The sequence below is a fragment of the Eurypyga helias genome, unplaced genomic scaffold (assembly GCF_000690775.1).
Source record: "Eurypyga helias isolate BGI_N326 unplaced genomic scaffold, ASM69077v1 scaffold3562, whole genome shotgun sequence".
Lineage (NCBI taxonomy): Eukaryota > Metazoa > Chordata > Aves > Eurypygiformes > Eurypygidae > Eurypyga > Eurypyga helias.
Window position 1 is genome coordinate 82,504 of NW_010233993.1, and position 15,571 is coordinate 98,074.

Consider the following 15,571-nt stretch of genomic DNA (forward strand, 5'->3'; position numbering starts at 1 on the left):
GTGTTTTTAAACCTCTACTGGCACTTCCAAGAAGTACCTGTTACACTTTCCTAGAGGTGTCTTGAGCATAGTACTCCCTCTGCCTATCTCTTCTTCAGAGTCATTACTTAAACCAGTTCCCAGCTTGACTATAGAGAAGTCACTGTATAGTCTAACCCTTATTTTCAACCCAAGAACACCGTTTCCTCTAGCTTGACAACCTACAAGAGGGTTGCCACCTCATGCACCAAGAGATTTCTGCCCTTACTATACTCTGAGTTTCTAGCTGTGTTAGAAGAATGTCATCCTAAAAATTCTATTTCTTGATCAGCTGTATCACCTTTGCACCTTTAGTGCTGTGTTTAGCCTGCTTAGATGAGCCCATATCCCAAAGGAATGAATCTAGTGTCCTTTGAACATAAGGTAACTGTCAATAGAAGTTTTCCATATCTTCTGTTAAGGCTGTAGCACCGATTCCCAGTGCTTTAGCCTTCCAACTTCACCACTGTTATATAACTGCATTTAACTACTCATTCTGCTTAACCTTCACCCTCCATGGACACAGAGATGACCTTTCAAACTCTCTGGTGCTCAACCTATTTTATCAATATTTCAGCTGAGCAATATTCCAAATTAAGATAGCAGTAGTTTAAAAGGGCAGCTAGAACTGTTCCTAGGTGAGAGCATAAGAAAAGGTTACCTAGATCTTGGCTAATTTCTTCCAAATATAGCCAAATACCATGTTAGGCTAAACGTTGTTGGGACAAAGAAGTTCCAACAAAGCCTTTTTAAAATCTTTACAAGGGAGTAATGATATTAGAAGTAATTAGAAAATATGATTGCGACAGAAGAATCCAGTTACTGAGTTAATGTTCTTATAAGTGAGAAAACCTGCTTTTTAAATGCAAATCCTAAGTACTGATCAACAAAATAAACTACAACACACTTACTTTTTGTGCAATGGCCGAGAACTTTAGAACATTGAGTGTTTCATCATACAGTGAAGCACACTGGCTTATGTTGACTATCATGTATATTTTTCCCTTTCCACTGAAGAATCCTTGAAGAAAATGAGTTAACTTACTTTCCCGAAAGGGTATGTGCTGCTGCAACCTTTAGAGACAAAAGAACAGATGACCAGAAGTTTAGTAATTTCTGGTTAGTATTAAGAGCTATCCAGCCTGAAGACAAAAGTATTTATAAAAGCAGTAGTCTAAATCACTTGGCTTGGACTAGATACAGCTGCTTGTGAAGAGATTGCATGACTGTTGTGACTGCTGCTTTAGCTGTTATCTCAGACAGGCTATAGCAATACAATCAATGGGAGTACTTAAACCAAAAGCATGTTCTACATTTAGCTTAGGGTAAATAGCCTCATGATGCATCAAACTATACCCCACCCTTCTCTCTTCCTTTCCACATTCATGAAAAGGACATATCTAGTTCTAGGCATGCAGTTTCCAACTTTATCAGGAGATCTCTCACTCAGTATCCTGCCTCTGAGAATAGACAATAGCAAGTACCTAAGCAAGAAAACGAGTATAAACCAAATACATGGAGATATTTCTCACAACTTTTTTCCTAATCCTCACCAGTTTAGCATTTCCTAAACCAGAAGTTGTGCCCCTGAATTTAACAGCTGGTGGTGTAGGTTTTGATGCTTATAGGAAGTTTTTTGAACTTTCCTAGAAGTGACTAAACACACACTTGCCACTGAATAGATTGCCTGCATTTTAGATATTCAGTTATATGAATAGTGCTACAATATTCTGCAAGAAAACAACACTCCTGCCAGAACACGTATATGTAAGTAGCTTTCCTTCAGGACTGAAGCAAGAATCCTTTCAAGAAAAGTTACTGCTTTCCATTCAACTTGCAAGAGGCACCTATTAACACTTTAAAAGATCATATTTCAGAACATTTCCTTCTATGCTGTTAAAACTCCGTGGTATAAGGATCAGAAAAAGACAGTCTGAATACATTAACAGCCCTCTAAGTAGCTCTAGTTTTAATGCATCCTTCCTATCTGGAAAGATCAGGAAGATAATAAAGACCATAAATTCACAAAACATAGGGTTAATCAGGAATGCATGCTAGCAAAGCTTTTCAACTTAAGGTGCGATAGACTCTGAATAGGCTATCAGGAACAGCATTATGGGGTAGAGTAAATTAGGCAAAGCACATCCAGGCATATCAAATCAGCAGACTGAGTTAACTTCACTTCTGGGACAGAAATAGATCTTCAAATGAACCTGTGGAGAAAGCAGCTCCAGGACAGTTGCATCCAGCTGTGCTTAAACAGTGTACTGTTTTTTGACAGTTAACTTCGTATCATTTTACTCTTATTTAGATCCCCAAGCTAGAGCATAAATAATGGGGAAGGCTTTCTTTTGTCTGCATATGGTTAGCTAGCTCAGGAGGAGAGTGTTAAAGTTATGTCAAGATTTAGAAAAAAAACCAACACACTGACAAACTTCGTCTAAGAGTGCAGTTACCGTAGCAGAGCAATATCCTGCTGTTGAAAGATAGTACACGAAGTACATAGAAAGTGGAGTTAGTTCACAAAGGTGTAGTAAAAGGCTGAAAATTTGGCTCTTACTATGACACTGGTGAAAGGGTGTTTTAAACCTTTTCAAATTTGTTTGATAATTCAAGATCAGCAGAAAGTTAAATTGTTAAAGTCTATGAAGATATGTTTAAAGGATTTTGGAACTAGAATAATTTAAAAGAGCAAAACAAGGCAAGTTTAAAGATAACTTTGGTAGATCATCAAGAATTCACAGTATAGGCTTTATAAGTATATATATCCTTTTCTAACAAAAACTTAGTATTAACATTATATATTTTAAATAACAGCTTTTAAACATTGTATGCAATACGTAAAAACCACAACCCAGTTTGCAACTCAAAAGGACTTACTTTGACTGTTGACAGTGCTTGAGTGCATTAATACACTTGCCTAGAGTAAGGAGAGAAGTGTTTATATTTCCACTCTCTTTCAACCTATCACCTTCATTGCGTGTCTTGGTATTTCTTTCTGAACCAGCAAGATCACAAATCAACAATCTGAAAGCAGATAAGGAAAATTAAGTTTTTCTACCTTAGAACACACACAAGTAGTTCACTTTTTTTTTTAAATTTCTTTTGTCTCAGAAGAGAAATTTTTTGATCTTCATGTGCATGAACCCTTCTATTTTTTGCAAGATTTCCCACTACTTCCTGCCAAACATTTCACCAATGGGCTTCCCATTCCACCCCATAGCCCCCCATCCTCTTCTTCCTAAGGACTTATCCATAGCCCCCCATCCTCTTCTTCCTAAGGACTTATGTGAGTTCAGAAGTATAGCAGGCTAGCAGAACCTGGGTCTGAACAGAGGGGACAAGATATAGAAACGCATTGCAACTTGATGGCTTGAGGTAGAGAGCCAAGTACTTTTTGTATGCAGAAAGTGGGGAAACCATCATACATGCATGAGGGTCTACCAGAGAGTACTGGTGTCTAAGCACAGTACCAGCACTATCATGGAAGATAATTGACAACTTCATCACAAAAGAGTGGGGGACCGTGCTCTGAACTTACTCATTGACTCTGGTCACTCGTAGAGCTCCTGAATCTTCAATTGTTAGTATTTTAACTGTGAATATGCTATGACTAAAAGGAGAAGTTTAAGTCAGCAGAGAAGTGATAAAATAGACCAACACCTTAAAAATATTTTTAGCCTCCATAACATCTGTTCAAAATGTTGCTGAATCTGTCAGCATAGCTAAGCATATAATCCATCAGATACAAACTTTTAAAGACATCTTTAAGTAGCTCTTATTTTGCTTTTCCTCAGACATTTAGATGGAATAAAGCTAATTGCTTTTGCTTGAGAGTATTTGATAAAATGCTGTTAGCTTTTGTACACATGCATCTTTCTGAAGTACTAAATCCTTCTGGCTGAAAGCATTGGGTCACATACTGCTAAAGGATACCAGAACTGAAACCTAGTTATCTAGACCTTAAGGCCTCTTCTCCTCCTAAAAGCCACAAGCTATATTTTAATTTCTCCTTCCTCCTACACACTATCCTATGCCCAATGTTACTCAAAAATGTTTCTCACCTTCTGCTGGAGCAAGTATTTAGTTTCGTGCTTGCAATACTCTGCTGTTTCAACCCCGCTTTCAGAAGTCTAAAAGCTTCTTTAGAATCAGAAATCTGAACCCACTGCAGATCTTTAAGAAGAAAAAAACATGATAATGTTGTTAATATCATTATCAAAAAGAAAGAGGGGATTTCGGAGATAATATATGCACACCAAGAATAATACATTTACTTGAGACACACATTTACTTGAGACACTATGCCTGCTTCAGATACAAGTTATATGATGGCAAATAGGAGCAAGATTCCTGCTTCCATGGGAAAGGAAAGACAAGTATATGACATAATTTCATCTTATTAGCACACTAAAATATGTTCCATCCAAATTAAGTGAGTAACCTTAGCCTGAGCACTGAAAGCCAAAATCTAGCGTCTAATGAAATGAAAATGAAATCCATATGCTCATGTTCATCAAGGCAGAATTCTACCTAAACAGCTTCTCTGGTTTAGCCTACAATTGTGAGAGAAAAAAAGCCAAACAACCAACCAAAACCCATCTGGGTATCTTTCAGGCCCATCAACTTCACTGGAAAAGATCAATGAAGAATTTTGTCTGCGATATGACAACTGTGTCATCTTAGTACGTGCTAAATACCTACAACTCTACTAATAAAACTTGCAATATGAACATTAAGGCTCCTGCTAAACTAGAGATCACCAAAATTGTACTAGAAAACACATAGCAGCTGTAACCAAGAAAAACAAGAAAATAATTGTTTTCCTCAATAACATCAGGAACCAGGAACAGCCTTACACTTCCAAACTTTATCAAAAAACATTATGCTTACACATAGCTCAAAGCAGACTGTTACTAACTTCACACACTTCCCAGTCTTTGAAGAAATGAAGGGTCTTAGGTTTATAGATTCAAAAAGCTGAATTGGACAATATAGTTTGGCACATGAAAGATAAAAGCAGCAGGCCAAACACCTACAAAAGTCTTTAATCTAGAATCGGTGCACCTTGATTGTCCAAAAGAACCTGTAACAAATAAATGGGTTTCAAAACCTATTTTTTCTGTGGCTAGAAATTAACACTGAACTGTTATTTTCAGTTATTCTAACTCCCTACACCCCTCAACCCAAAACAAATTACATTACAGATTGGATTGAACTATACTACTGTAAAATGTAATCTGTAGTCAGGCTGAGCTTTCTCACATATTCTCTGAAGTCTTTGGTCTACTGCAAATTAAAAAAACGGAGTACTGTTGAGCCAATTATAACTAAAGAACTTTCGTAGTCTTAAAGAAAAGAAATTGTCAATTGTTTTCAATATTTCTCCTATTTCAAAGAAACATCAAGGCAGTGGAGCACATGCATTCATTTAAGAATTAAAATCAGTAAGGAAAAAACCACACTATTAAAATTAAATACCTCTATGTACATAAGTTGTTGCCTTTCTTACTCAAAGTAGACATTCCTAGTGCCACAGAAGTTTTTTCTAATTTATAAAGAAACATTATTACAGGAAGTCCGACTTTTCAAATAGATATTTGGCAATTTACAATGTATTCTAATCACCTTTCACATAAGAACATCCCTTGATGTCTTGAGCAAGGCGTAGTGTTTTTCTTTTCTTGTCGTTTGATATAGGAATCAGTAGATCATAAAAACATTCATTGTAAATCTCAAAAAATGAAACCCAAACAGAAAACTTCATGTAATTTTTCACATTTGTGCTAGATTGTTCTGAGTCTTTTAAGAGTTCTTCAAAACCTGCCAAGTACAAGATATTACAAGTCAATACAGGCCTAGTAAACTCAATTTAAAAACAATTAGTAAGTGAAAATTGATATTACAGCAGCATTCTAAAAGAACATTTGTCCTAGACAAGAAATCCATTGACACTTCCCCCCCTTTCTTAGAGTATCTGGAAGTCACACGCTTACCCTACATATTTGCAAGACACCTACTCTACCACTTTCTTTTCCGTTTACAAATTCTATCCAACATGTTCAACTTGGTTAGAATTATCCAAGCCTTTTCAATATGTTTAGAAGAAAGAATTGAACTGACAAGTACATTTCATTCTAGTATTTAGGCATTTTTTTAAATGCTAGAATTAGGTTTACCTAATTACATACAGGCACTCTAAACATCTAGCAGGATACCACTAGGGCCTAAAGCATAAGCAGTACTACTTTTCCTTGCAGTTTTGTTTAACACCTGTTTTTCTAGCCATTTTATCCTTGTGTTTTATATGCCTGTGAATTGTATAGTGAGAAAGTTATCTGGGCAGAAAAGTGCCAAGTAATCATTTTATTGTTAACAAGGCAAATAACTCACTTCTGGCCTATAAGAAAGCTCCTTTGCCAGCTTTAATTGCAAATCTTTTATATAAAACATACCGTTAGAATCAGATGCTGTGTTGTCAGTGCTATTTTGATGGTCAACCTACAAAAGAGAATAGAGACTTTAAGATCTGTTGTTTACAGTACATTACCAGTTACTTCTCTAACAGCTCTGTTGTCCTACTAGATAGGAATATAGCATAGTTGCAATAAGGCAGTGCAAAAGTCCTGGCTTACACATCATGCCTAGTTCATGTCCTTCAGGACTAGTTTCTAGTCCTGAAATTTTTTATTGGTATTCTGCTGATTGGGATCCATATCTTCTGGCCTACCAGGTCAACCCTTGGAAACAGAGATAAACTTAGAATGCTTGTAAAACTAAGAAATGAAATGTGCAGCTTATTGCTTCATGATACAGGCTGTAGAAACCTTTCACACTTCAAACAAAGACTAGGTTTTAGAAAGAAAAGGAAGATTTTCTTGTGCTGAGCTCTTTTAAAAAGGTAAAATAAATCCTTACAGCGAGAATTTGAGGTTCATACACATACACCTCATTCTGTTTTGTTGATTTTTTTAGGCACAGAACTACATAGAAGTACAACTTATCTATCAAAATCAGTATTCCTAAGAGACAAAACATGGACTAAAAAACAGGTGTGGTTTGGGCTGGGTTTCTTTAATGCTTGGTCAAGAGTATATTTCATATAAAGCCAGGATTCCATAGAGTGATTGCTGAAATAGTTAAATATGTATGCAATTGAAACCTTTAGGTTTAAGCTTTACATATACAAAAACTCACCCAAACCTGTCTCTCTTGATGCAGATGCAAACTTTGCCACCAAATTCATAAGCTGTTTATAACCACAGTTTTAGCAACTGGAAGGTACATAGGTGTATTCAAGCACACATACATGACAGGTTTTTCTGAAGTCATTAAATGCTGCTAGAGCTAGATTTAACTATGCCTGTGGTTTTGAAGAATTTTGCTGCCACCTGCCTTCCACACTGGAGAAGTCCAGTTAACTAACTTGGATAAAAATCAAGGTAACAGATTATATTCCATCCCATAATGACCAGAACACCCCATTATAACCTAGAATAGCACTAGGGAAATGCTTAGTTCTTTTCATTAAAGATAAGCAGAATAATCCCTTTCTAGTTTCAATTCCGAGCATATGCTCAGGTTTTTTTTCTATTTTTCCATACATTTCAGATTTAAAACCACCAAGACAAAAGTATGCTTATACAAAATGCAAATCCTCCATAACTGTAATTGCCTAAACAGCTTTAGAATTCTAGGCAACTCATGAAACTGAAGTATTTCTGGACTGCTCAACAGCGATCTGTTTAAGAATGAAGTCCAGCAGAAACCCATTCTAATTCAAATCTTTAGAAGTCCATGGGCTTCATAGCTCCCGTTTCAAAAAACAAAACCAAACAAACAAACAGACCCATCTTTTTTTCCCTTCCCTTGAGGATATTTGCCAAATTGAAAGAACAACCTCAAAATCAGTACTTTCAGGCATCCTGAAAGACAGTAAATTGTATGAAGGGGCAGACGTACTAGCATCCCCCACAGATGGAGACTATATGCATTCAATCCTTATTAAGCATGAGTAACACCAGAGGATAAATTATGGAGTGCCCAAGCTATAAGAAAAAAAATGCTTAGAGTTCACATCTTATCAAGTATTCAGTAAGGACAGAAATCCACAGGAGAAAAGGTTAATCAGCTCTATTTCTCTCTACTGCTAATCTAAATAGGTGACTGACTGCAAATAGACACAGCCATGATTAAATACAGTCTCTTCCCATTGAAGAATGAACAGGGCAACCCTGAGCTATCCAAAAAGATGTATGCACCTATTAGTATAGAAAGAAGTGCTCCTCTACCTCTTTTGTCAGGCGAAGTATTGAATTTTTAATAGCAGTTTCTTCTCTCACTTGGTCTTTAGTCAGCTTTATGTAATCTCTACACCGGTGGGGTTTGAAATCCATTGCTGTGTATAGCTTTCCTTGAGTACTTTTAAACAACATATCCATAGCCCTTGGCAGAATACCAACATCATCTTCTGTCCCTGTAAGCAACATACAAAAGAAAGATCCTAATTACTACTGTGAACAAAGTATATGGATAAATAAAGGCATAAAAATAAACATTTCTAATCTCAAGGCTTACACAAGGAATTTGGAGGCCACTTACACAGGAAGTAGTACAGGGATTCCTGTATTCTCAAAGTAACAGGAGTGTCGTTAGTGTTGTGAAAGGTATTTAGCTTTCGGCAACAACTCATGCTCTACCCCTTAGACTGTAAGGGGCATACCAAAAAAAACGCTTGGGTATTCTACATAAGCTTAGCCTTAAAGGAAAAAGGCAAACCACAACGAACAGACATTTAATAGAGGTTTGCAGTTTTTCAGTTGCATTTCATAGGCTGCCTTCACTCTCTTTCTCTCAAGGCAGTAACCTTGAAATACAACTGAACACTGATGTCTCAGCTGCAGTCCTGTGCTAATTCCACAGACTACAAAACAAAATTCTAGAAGCCCTGTGAAGACATCCCTTTCCCTATCCAAGACCGTTTTCTCACAGCATACTACTTTTGCACCCAAAAGGCAAAAAGGAGTCAAATAAAAAGCCTCAGGGCATGCTTGATCTTTCTACATCCAGATGCAGTTTAAAAAGGGTTCACTTAACTTTGATTTCTAAATCAGAGGGAAGAAAGGGAGCGAGAAGAGTAGAAGGGAAACTACTGTCCTGTCTCAGACTCTGACAGCATCATCTTCCAGCTTCTGATAATTTCTCCTACTCAAACAGATGGACTTATATCAGTTAAAGCTGTGTTGCCAAAGTAAGAACCTCTGTTAAAATCTGGTTGGCACCAAAACACAAAGCTAGTAACCAAACAACACATTAAAACACTGTTGCATTACATTTGTTTCTCCTCATCTCCTCCTTCAATAAACAAAAAACAATTATAATGCCACGTGTTTTGTTTGTGTTTAATTGAATTGGAGAGTATTGCGCTTGTTCAGCCTGGAGAAAAGGAGACTCTGGGAAGACCTTATTGCAGCCTTCCAGTACCTGAAGGGGGCTACAAGGAAGCTGGGGGGGTACTTTTTACAAGGACCTGGAGTGACAGGGCCAGGGGTAATAGGTTTAAACTGAAAGTGGGAAGGTTTAGATGGGATATCAGGAAGAAGTTCTTCACGGAGAGGGTGGTGAGGCACTGGAACAGGTTGCCCAGAGAAGCTGTGGATGCCCCATCCCTGGAAGTGTTCAAGGCCAGGCTGGACGAGGCTTTGAGCAACCCTGTCTAGCACAAGGTGTCCCTGCCCATGGCAGGGGGGTTGGAACTAGATGGTCTTTAAGGTCTCTTCCAACCCAAACCATTCTATAATTCTATGAATTAACAGTCACTGGTGAACAATGACCAGTCATAAAAACCTGCATCATCCTTCACTTAAGTCCTTTGCCAGGATACAGGATTCTATGTAATGCCGAAGTTGGAAGGTTACATAGACAATACAGGGAATAACAGAAGAAGAAATCATGGCATCCAGTAGGCAATCTGCCCTGCCAAGTCCTACCGCAAGTCGATAGTTACATCCTAAAAAAAAAATATAATACCATGAAAACATCTCTGGAGTCTGAAGAGACATGAATCAAAAAATTCTTGGGATGGGTTGGATGGGGCAGGGAAAAACAAACAAACAAAAAAAATCATCACACCACACAATATAACCCAAAGTAGTCAAGGATATAAGACTGAGCATTTTAGGAATTTGGAGTTTTGTTATTTATCTATTACTTATTAGGACACAAAAGAGTATCCCATTATTGCCTCAGATTAATGACAACCAAAAGTACTAGTAGTAGTCTTCAGCTATAAACCACCTAACATAAGATAACTTAAAATACAATGTCACTTCAATAAAGATCAGTTTCACATGGCACAAAATTCCGTGTCCTACTACTTTTGCGTATTAAAAAAAAAAATCAGTATAGCATCTACACTGCCATTTCATTATTGGATAAATTGTTTGGATGTGAATCAAGTCACCTTGGTTGTTAAAATGCTTTCAGAAATAATGAAAGAATGACATAATCTGACCAAAAAATATATTTAACTAACATTACAGAACAGTGTAATGAGGAGCGAGGTCTCCTAGGATATTATCAATAAGCTCAGAAACTTGAGACAAAACAGAAATACGTGGAAGTCAAACATGTTTCAAAAAGTTTATTCTCTGCCTATAAAAATTGATACAGAATAGTATTCAAGCCTGTAATAGAAGACAACACATATAACCTTTATAATAATAAAAAATAACAAAATACCAGTCTGATGTAGAGCAACTCAAATATATTTTCTATATAACAGGATGTGACAAGTATTTTCCTAACTCCCCCTCCTCCCTGACATTCTAGATACTTGGTGGGGTGGGGGTGGTGAAAGTCACACACATGCAGCTGAAGTTAATACAGCTTTACAAAGCAATATCACTATATGTTTATGTAAACTCTGACTGTGACTGTCTGTTGTCAGTTTAGTGTTATTTTTTATGGAAGGAGACTTTCAAAGGCTACTTGTTAACATTCAAGAGAAGCAAGTGCATAGGGCCGTTTAAATAAAGGAAAAAGTTGTATTCCTACTAGAAGTAATCATCACTCAAAAAAAGGCAAGTTCATTAATGGAGAGCACATTTGTAATCATACCTTGAAATGTGTAGGTTTTCCCAGCATTTGTTGAGCCGTATGTAAAAATCAGACGATTATATCCATCTAAGAAATCTTGTACTAGTTGCTTCATGGTACCTTCGAAGAATTCTTTTTGAGTTGTTTCAGGTCCAAACACCTGAGCATTACCAAGAAACATTTTTATTTTGCTTAAGCAAACATTAGAGACTTAAATTCTGTATGTTTATAATCTTAAAGACTATCAACATTTTAAAAAAATAAAATCTAGTTTGCTTGGCATCAAATGATATAACTTAAACAACTTATTCCAGGAATAAATAAAAAATGTCTTCTTTTAAAAGACGACAATTCATTTACTCGTGAAAAAGTGAACTTCTGTATCATCTGTCCAGCAGTTTTTTCACTTAGTCGATTCCAAGAGTTTTTAGGTGCCTTCAGTATGATGCTTGTTGAATCTTCAAGTGAAACACAGTCCTATTAAAATGAAACAAAGCAATGAAGGTATAAAAAGAGTATAAAAGCTCAGCTTAGAGGAAAAAAGAGAAACCACCCATACACCAGAAATATTTTAAAACTAAACAAACATCACACCTGCAATTCATTTTCTCTTTCCAACGATGTAAATGGCCTAATACGCAGGCAAACTTGTATGTGTCCCTTGGACTCCAAACTGCTCCCCTTAAATTTAAACAACAAAAAAAAAGTTAAAAATTTCACTAGATTCTTTATTTGAAAGCCAACTGCCTTAGCATGCTATTTTGAACAGCCTTATTGACATGGGAAGCAAAAGTATTTCACATCAGTTTTTGCAAGTGCTTAGGCCCCTTCACTGTGATAACTCAATAATCTTGCAGCACAGATATACATACACTACATTCATGCCAAGTAGAGATCAAGAATGAAAGTCACAAAAACATCCTATAATTACGCTGCTCTGAACCGGCTATTAGGCTCATTCACTAAAGACTGATGCACCCAACAAGGTATCAGTGTAGTGCCACACAACGTAGTCTAATCCTATGTATCACCTCCATATTAAAAACAAAGATGCTAAAAACATGCTTTTCACCTTCTCTGTAAAATTCTGATTATTCTTTTTGATGAAGAGACAGAACTTATTTAATTAAAAAAAAAAATCCCAACAATGCAAACATTAAAGCTTTGTTACCTGGCTTGTGTCTGAGCTTGAAGAAACTGAAGAAAAGTCAGCAGAGAGATCTGCTTTAATATCTTCCACACTTACTAGTCCTGTTCGTTGAGGCAGCTCAACACTAGTAATATAGGATGGTCTGGTAAGTTGCTCATTATCCAAAGGCAATTCCATCCTGCAAGATAAAGTGGTTTTTGCTCTGATCACATATTATAGAGCTTCTGAAGTCCCTTAGAAGACAAGTCAATTTAAGACTGACAGCTGCAATTTCTTTAAGAACCTGTCTTCATCCTATTCATAATTTACATAGTATGTTTCTGATAGAGGGGGGAGAGGGTCTTCAGAGGGGTTTGCATGTTGATGATGTGGATGTGGCTTTGAGCAACCTGGTCTAGTGCAAGGTGTCCCTGCCCATGGCAGGGGGGTTGGAACTAGATGATCTTTAAGGTCCCTTCCAACCCTAACCATTCTATGAAACAAGAACAGCCATTCTTCTTCCAATGAAAAACAACTGTTTACTAGGGAAAAACCTTACTCATATACTACAACCTTGCTAAAAGCCATGACTGCCATGGAAGTTGTCATTTAAAAAAACCCAAAACAACACACAACACTAATCATTGTTCCACATCCACTTCTCCATTATCCTATTAAGTGTCAGTTTAGACTAAAAGCTCATTGCAAGAGTAACTGAAGCTTCATGGTTATCACTGCAGGACTTGATAAATAGTTGGTATTATAAAGATAACACAACGTAGCTTAATACAAGACAGCATTCAGAAACATTCCAAAAAGAGACATTTTTAGCTATTAAGAGGACACTGGAAAATTAAAGACCTCACACCAGAGCATAAGTTAAAGCGTTGCATTTTAGTCATTTTACAGACCAATAATGCATTTATCAATTCATAATTTAATGATTTTTGTGCACCTTGGCCCAAGCAGTGAAAATGCACTATAGAAAGTGAAAGCACGTTGTTTCAGTGTTGATATAAGACAGGTAAATTTCACAATAACCTTTAAAAAGTGCATTTTATTTAAAAATACTAGTATGTAGTCTGCTCTTCACTCTTCCTATTGCTTTTTCACATATTACATATGTGACTTGGCAGCTTTTGTTACAGACTACGTTTGAAATAACTCATTGGACAATTACTCAGACCATGGCAACAAGCATTCTAGCGGTTAGACACCTGCTGCATAGCCTCCTACAGTTTTGAAGCTTTGGACACAATGATTCAACAGTCAATACTATGTTCCCACATGTCACGGTTTAACCTCGGCTAGCATTAAAGTACCACGCAGCTGCTCGCACACCTCCCCTGCCTCCTCCAGCGGAGGAGGAGAATTGCTGAGAAAGACATGGAAGCTCACAAATTAAGACAAAAACTATTAAATAATTGAACATAATATTATAGTAATACCAACACCACCAATGATGCCACTAAGTAATTAAATTTATATAAGCTAGAATATATGCAACAATTGCTCACCACCCTTCAACTGACATAGCCAGGTCATGAGCAGCAAGCGTCTGAGGGCAATTGCAGCAGCCTGAGCAAGCCTCACGAGTGACAGCACAACTGGGAAAGCCAACTGACCCACCAACTCACAAACGAATGGGCAAGCTAAGCAGCTAGCAAAGGAGCTAAGCAACTAGCAAAAGAGGTAGCAAAGGAGTTAACAAAAGAGTTATGGCCCCCCAGCCCACTCCCCACTTATGTACTGAGCATGACGTGCTATGGAATCAAATACTCCTTCAGTTAGGGTAAGCTGTCTGAACTGTGTGTCTCTCCACACACACTGCTTGTAATGACAAAGTTGGGAACACAGCTGCAGTATTAGAAGCTGAAAAAGTCTTTCAGGCTGGTGCAAGTACTCCCTAGCACCAACTAAAAACCATTTTATCAGTATTATTCTTGATGCAAATTCAAAAAAACCTAGCTTCATACCAGCCACTGTGATGAAAGTTAACTCTGTCCTGACCAAAATCAGCACACCATGTCTATGCTACAGCAACACACACATGTTGTGTCTCTAAATACTAATGAAGAACACACAGCATGTATTAAAACAAGCAGCATTCACTAAAACAATGTACAGAACAGGGCTGGCTGAAAGCTCCTTTACTCAGTTATAGTGTGGCCTATTAAGCAGTCATAACATTTTTGTACCCCTCAGCATGAAACCTGGAAAACACCAGTACTTTTGAATCAAAACACTGAACAGCTTAGCCTTCCTATCTAGCCTGTAAAAAGAGAGAACTTCATGAAGCTACACAAGCATCACCAAGCTGCAAATGAGATAAAGCTACACATGAATTAAGCAGCAATGTTTACTCTGTTTCTTATAACCTAGTTTTTATTTTTATCAGGCAACTGTATGAAAACCGGGGAAACCTTATCTTGAAATACTACCACAGCTTGAACAAACACTGACCTGTGAATAAGCTACTACTGGAAAGAAACATACCTGTGCTGTCACAATCCAGAAGTCTTACTCATCAGCTACGCAAAGCCACACTCAAAACTTAAGAGGCCTTGACAGGAAACACATTTAATAGATAACACTTTGTAAGTTTATATTTAAAGAAACCAAAATGTCAGTTATTTACCAAGATTATGCTCTCATTCTGTGGCTCTTCACATAAGAGGAAACTGACAAACATTAAGTTACATATGCAAAACTGGAACTGAAAGTGTCCATGTGAGCCCTGCACTCAGACTAGGAATGCTCAGCTACTGACAGCATGCATAACCTGAGGTGCAGGCTGCCCATCTGCCTCCACACTGTCATACAGGGCTGTTATTACCTTAGATATTCCAGTGTAAAGAGGTATATGGTGGGTTGAAGCCACTAGAAGGTACTTGTTTACTAACATACGTTATTATAATTCTGCTTATCGTGACAGTAGAGTTTAGAGCTGTAGACAGCCTAGGAGAAGGGGATCCAGGGTGGCACACACAGCAAAGCATGCACACAGTGTGTGCACAGCCTTGTAGCTCTGCAGGCAGCACAAAAAAGGGTAGAAAAGGCTCCAAAGCACACAACAAGCCTGGCAGCTTACTTAAAACATAAAGCACCAGCCCCTACACTTAAATAAAGTTAAAAAGGAAAGCTTTCCTTCTGCCAGTACCCGAGTTTCACTCCCATACTTTGCGCCGCTGTCCTGTTCCGATGGCACACTACCGCAGGGCCTTGTCGGCATCACGGCCCCAGGCTACTCATCACCCGCGCCTCGCACACCCCACAGCACTACCGGGAACACTTCACACGCCCACCGTGACTTCCTCCACCATAACG

General features: G+C 37.6%; 1 protein-coding gene across 1 annotated transcript in view; it reads right to left on the minus strand.

Moving 5' to 3' along the window:
• KIF20B (kinesin family member 20B) overlaps positions 1–15,476 on the minus strand; it is a 43,838-nt gene extending 28,362 nt beyond the window's left edge. Inside the window, 11 exon segments of the mRNA XM_010161890.1 lie at positions 930–1,092; positions 2,899–3,045; positions 3,560–3,631; positions 4,083–4,194; positions 5,647–5,950; positions 8,310–8,494; positions 11,137–11,275; positions 11,476–11,592; positions 11,710–11,796; positions 12,287–12,443; positions 15,424–15,476. Coding sequence (XP_010160192.1) covers positions 930–1,092; positions 2,899–3,045; positions 3,560–3,631; positions 4,083–4,194; positions 5,647–5,950; positions 8,310–8,494; positions 11,137–11,275; positions 11,476–11,592; positions 11,710–11,796; positions 12,287–12,443; positions 15,424–15,476 — 1,536 coding nt within the window.
• Positions 15,477–15,571: the final 95 nt, after the last annotated feature.